Below are 5583 nucleotides of genomic sequence, written 5' to 3' on the forward strand. Positions count from 1 at the left end.
AAATAAATTATCTAAAAATAAACACAGATAGATAATAGATATCTATACATATTATTATCTAGATTCGTTCATTAGATTTTTATATATATCTATATCTATATAATTTTCACTTTTTCGCTCCATATCTGGTATCTGACCTAGATAACTTTTGATTATCTAAAAAAAAACACTGCGAAAACCACCAAAGAATTTCCGTACTCCATTTCAAGAAGTACCTACATACATAATACTTAGCATTTTTGCCAAAATAATTTCCGCACACCAATGGATTTTTTATTTCAATGAGACTCATCTTAGGCGATTCGTTTCGAAAGAAAAAGAAATGAAATCTCCGAATAGCAGAAGAGCATTGAATTATTATTTTGTACCATCGAAATGATCTAGAACTATTTACTTTTCTTCAAACTTCTGCTAAAAAATATTGGCAAGTACTAGGAAATTGATCCAGCGAATACGGCTTTATTTCAAGCGGTTGAATATTTATAGTAGGTACTTTTAATATTCAAAGAATTATTGTTTTATAGGTAAACTATCTGCTACCTACTATTTTTAATTTAAAGATAATCTACACAATTTACTCCTGTATATCAGGGGAAGTATCGCTCGTAATTATCGACAATTTATTGCATTCTACCATTGGGATTGATGTTGCGGATGGTGGAGATGGTGCTTGAAAATTGGGTGTTCCTATTAAGGCTGCATAATCTGTTGTTCCACAATTGTACTTCTCCACGTTTGCCTTTAAATATGGTTCGTTTAAATTGATATAATGCTTTGCAACACTGGTTTCCAGAAGTTTAGAAATATTTTCTTCAAGCTCATCGAACAACGGACGTGACTCAGGTTTGACCCGCCAACATGATAACATAATGTCATATCTATAAAAATTGAATTTTCAATTATTCGTTTCGTTAACATTCTAAAAATCATTTGTCTCTTACACATCTTGAGTGGCATAATTTGGCTTTTCCATTCTGTAACCGTCCAATAATTTTTGGTACAGGTCCAGGCCTGAATCCAAACCAGGATATGGCGTCATTCCAAGCGAAAACAATTCCCATAGAACAATTCCGAAGGCCCAGACGTCAGTGTGAATACTAAATATGTGATCCTCGATAGATTCGAGAGCCAACCATTTGAATGGAAGCAGTGCCTACGAATTATTAGACATATTGAACAATGAACAATAAATATAATGAGATCTAGATATATATATATAGATTTACCTCTTTATTCTTGCGGTAAATATCAGTTTTGTACAAAGATCGAGCCAAGCCGAAATCACAAATTTTAATCACGTTATTGTCGCACAAGAGAATGTTTCTTGCCGCTAAATCACCGTGCAACACTTTACAAGATGCCAAATAATGCATTCCACGTGTTATTTGGAAGGACCAGCAAAGCAAGTCGGTTGTTGTAATCTGGTTGATTACAACATTAGAATCAATTGAGTTGTTGGATGTGCTTGTGCCTGCATCATCTGCACAAAACGAATGGAAAGCATTAAACTATACTGGAAATACACGCGTAATGGCAAAATCACCTGAAGCATCGTCTGTTCCGTGATCCATATTATTCAAAACTTGATCGTATAATGAATTGATAACCGATTGGCGATCGCCGTCATTGAAATCTCGAGCGTATAACGAATTATAAACTGATTGGTGATCCACCTCATGACTACGAACAAATTATGAATATGTTGATTTGCTTGACACATTCCAAGTTTGAATGGATTTACCTGTCACTATCTTCTAACTCACTTCTAACGTACTTTTGCTTTCTAGCGTATATGTTTGAATTAATTGTATCTGTGTCACGATTAATCTGGTCGATGAACGATGAACGTTTTTTAATGAGAATATTCTGCAGATTACCGTATCTACAGTATTCTACTATGAGCATCATATTGTCTGAAACAAAAAGCAACAATCAGTTTTTCCAAAAAAAGGGAAATACCCATTTAAAATTTCTCTTTTTTACATTTTGTAATATTCTTGGTGACTGCCCCAAGTAAATTGACTAAATTCAAATGTTGGCCCAAATGTACCATAATCTTCAGCTCCAAAACTAGAGCGCGCATTATCTATCCAAAAAATAAGAAATATTAGACTTTTTATCCAAAATAATTCCCCGAATTGCATGACTAACCTCGTCATTTGACGTTCTTTTGACCATTTTAACGGCGACTTTTGTCTTCTCCTCATAAGCCAAAATGCCATGTGCAATTCCTTCATAAACAACACCAAAAGCACCATTGCCAAGCTGAGTTCTGAGCTTTAGCTTTTCACGGGGAAATTCATATTTTCGGTCGTAGGGCAAAAGATCGGCCTGTTCGTCCAACGTTAGGTTTGAGTTTATACCTTCCGCATTTCCTTGCTCAAAATATTCCAATTCTGTTGCATTTGGTTTACGAATCAATTGGCTCTTACGTCTCTTTTGAACGTATAGATATGTGGGCAAAATCGTAAAAGCTCCAATCAATATCACCACACCAACGATAGTATACACCAATCTATTATTTTCGTTTCCATTATGTTTGGCATAGATCTTTGCAATGTGTTTATCAAGGAATGTAGTGACGTTCACATGACCTGAAATGTTAGTTAATCAAATCCATTGTTTTGTCCTAAATTGTGAGTTAAGGCAATTACCCTTAAGTTTAGCCAGATCCGATGGCGTCATTCTGTTGCTATTTTCAGCATTGACGTCGGCATTGTGTTCGATGAGGACTTCTGCGACTTTCACATGATCTGAATTATCAACGAATCAAAATTTTTAAAATACAATATCCACAAAATATCCAAAATAAATGCTTATATCGCGAATATTTTGCGGTTATTTATGTACAAATGCATATAGTGGGGATATAAGTGTATATATTACGGTTATTGTGGATATTGAAGCAAGTGAAATGACATTTATTCACAAATCGGTGCCTGTCCGAGCGCTTATGGCGCCCCAGTGCAAATTGCCTACATGCGCTCCTGAAATTGTATGACTTTAAAGAACCTGAAACCTTTTCGTGCTCTTTGACAGATGTACTAAATTGAATGTTTTCAATGTCGCCATCTGTTGTTGGTGATACAAATATCTTATCACATGGTTCTGATGAAGATTTTATTTATTGTTTATACAATTTTATACAAAATCACTTTTTCATTCATAAACTCAATTCAGAAAAGAAATCACAGTTATTTCAACTGTCGAGTTATTTTGCATGCAAAATGCCTAAAACATAAGAGTGAGAAAATTGTCATCATCAAGTTTACACGGCACGACCAATTTCAAGTAATGCAACTTTGTTTTGAAAACACTAGTACAAAATAATAAATGGCAAATCATTCTTTTGTCTCTTTGTGGACATTAATTCCCACATTTTCGATAGAAAGTGAATTTTTTCACACAACTCATAATTTCACAATGACGTGTTTAGTACATTTCATTGTTCAATACCGATATTGGACACATCCTAACATCAGCAATGGTATCTGTCAAACTTTACGCTCTGAAAATGACATTCATAGCAAACATTTAAAAACAGTCAATATTTTATTTTTAGCACTACATGGAATGTAGAATACATGGAATATAGGCTATTGCATTTGTTTTTTTTTTCCCAAGAAATTTTTAAGACTCTTTAGGCCATTTTTTTAGACCGAAAATTAATTCTTTTTTCTATCCAAAGTTCTAATTTGAAATAAAGCAATTACGCCTAATTACAAAAATATAATAATGTCATGTTCATGTAATTCATGTTTGAGATAACTCAAAAAAAAAATTTAATATTATTTTAATTCTCAATGTGAAGTAATGTACAATCCACGTTCACATTATCATTCCCAAAACCAAAATAATATAATTAATAATACCATAATTTATTTAATTGAATGTCCGAGAATGAAAACGCAACTTCTATTTACAACACATATAAGTGAAACAAAAATAAAAAATTTATTGAAATGAAACAACACAATCGAATTTTTTTAAAGTGTAACAACAAAAAAGATTTTTTTAAAGTGTAACATCGGTATGTTGTTACACTTACTACATACCGATGTTACACTTTAAAAAAATCTTTTTTGTTGTTACACTTTGAAAAAATTCGATTGTGTTGTTTCATTTCAATAATTTTTTTATTTTTGTTTCACTTATATGTGTTGTGAATAGAAGTTGCGTTTTCATTCTCGGACATTCAATTAATATATATTAATATTTATTTATGTATACATATGATTTATAACCAAATTTTTTAATGTTTCTCTTACATATTTAATTTTATCAAAGTAAAAGTTAATCTCCAGAAAAAATACAGTCCGGGTCGAACATTATTGATTTTGATTAAAATAATTTTCATAAAATACAGAAATGACTACTTCGATTGAAACTACATTCCATGTAGTGCTTGAATGAATAATTTGATGGAAAAGTTAAATTAACGTTAATAAAAATCATTTTAAACAACGCAAAAAGAACGCAGAGAGGAGTGAAGCGACGATCTGCGGTCTTGTTTTTATTTTTATTTGGGAAAACTAACATAACATTCACTTTCGAAATCATACCAAATATTACCCATCATTTTCAAATATTTGAGTTCATTTTTACGGATCTAACGAAGTATTTGAACATTGTCGTGCCGAGGTGGTGTTGAGGGTATACAATTCGGTTGTATCGTTTCGGCACGACCATTTTCAAATACTTGAGTTCATTTTTACGGATCTAACGAAATATTTGAAAATTGTCGTGCTGAAACGATACAACCGAATTGTATAGTCACAGCACCACCTCGGCACTGAAAAACATTCAATTTAGTACATCTGTCAAAAAGCACGATTCTTCGCTACAATAGGAATGATGCTCTTTTTTCAAAATGAGTAATTTTCTTGTTAGAAAAATTCTGTACGATGATGACATTCAAAACTAGATTTTCCATTTTAGATATCGCATAATAAATATTTTTCCAAATTCTATTCAATTTTGAATTAACTACTTTTTTGCATCGAATGCTTTGTTATGTTTCAAATCATGGTTTAATGATAAACTCAAACCATTCTACAATCAACATGGATCTGCCTAACCGACGTAAAACTTCTCGTCAATTTATTTACTGTATAAATTGAGTGAAGAATTTCGCAGTCTCATAATGCTCCGACTATAAAACTATAGTCGACTATAAAATTTAAAAGTCGGGTTTTCCTTCACCTGGCTAGATTATTATGATAGATCCTTTTATGTTGGATAAAAATAAGCCAGATCCAACAATTTTGATTTTTACTTTTATCCATTTGTCGGCCGTAGAACGGTTTTAATTTTATAATCGGCTATAAAATTTATAGTCAGACTATAAATTTTTTTTTTGCTTTTTTCTGTGTTTTTCTGAAGAATTTTAGTCCTATGAAATGAATTAGGATAAATAATGACGATTTGCATCAAAAACCGCAATGATTTCATCGATTTTTTTTTTTTTTGGTTTTTTGAGTTTTTTCGGAAAAAATTGATTTTTCTGAAAATGTTTTTTTTCGACTCTTCTTTATTTTTTTTTGGAAAATTCCAATCGAATGGAACATATTAGGGCCTAAAAAG

At 31.9% G+C, this 5583-nt stretch overlaps 1 protein-coding gene across 1 annotated transcript; it reads right to left on the reverse strand.

The window, feature by feature from the left end:
• Positions 1 to 421: 421 nt before the first annotated feature.
• LOC129573254 (vascular endothelial growth factor receptor kdr-like) lies at positions 422 to 2742 on the reverse strand. Its single transcript, XM_055453629.1, has 8 exons — positions 2655 to 2742; positions 2152 to 2594; positions 1984 to 2086; positions 1742 to 1913; positions 1544 to 1680; positions 1227 to 1480; positions 942 to 1153; positions 422 to 878 (listed from the first exon to the last, which is right to left on the reverse strand). Exons 1-8 carry the CDS (start codon positions 2683 to 2685, stop codon positions 575 to 577), a joined length of 1656 nt encoding a protein of 551 aa, XP_055309604.1. The 5' UTR covers positions 2686 to 2742; the 3' UTR covers positions 422 to 574.
• Between the last annotated feature and the right edge of the window lie 2841 nt (positions 2743 to 5583).

The sequence above is a fragment of the Sitodiplosis mosellana genome, unplaced genomic scaffold (genome assembly GCF_009176505.1).
Source record: "Sitodiplosis mosellana isolate CC-2019 unplaced genomic scaffold, AAFC_SMos_1.0 Smas_scaffold_6033, whole genome shotgun sequence".
NCBI lineage: Eukaryota > Metazoa > Arthropoda > Insecta > Diptera > Cecidomyiidae > Sitodiplosis > Sitodiplosis mosellana.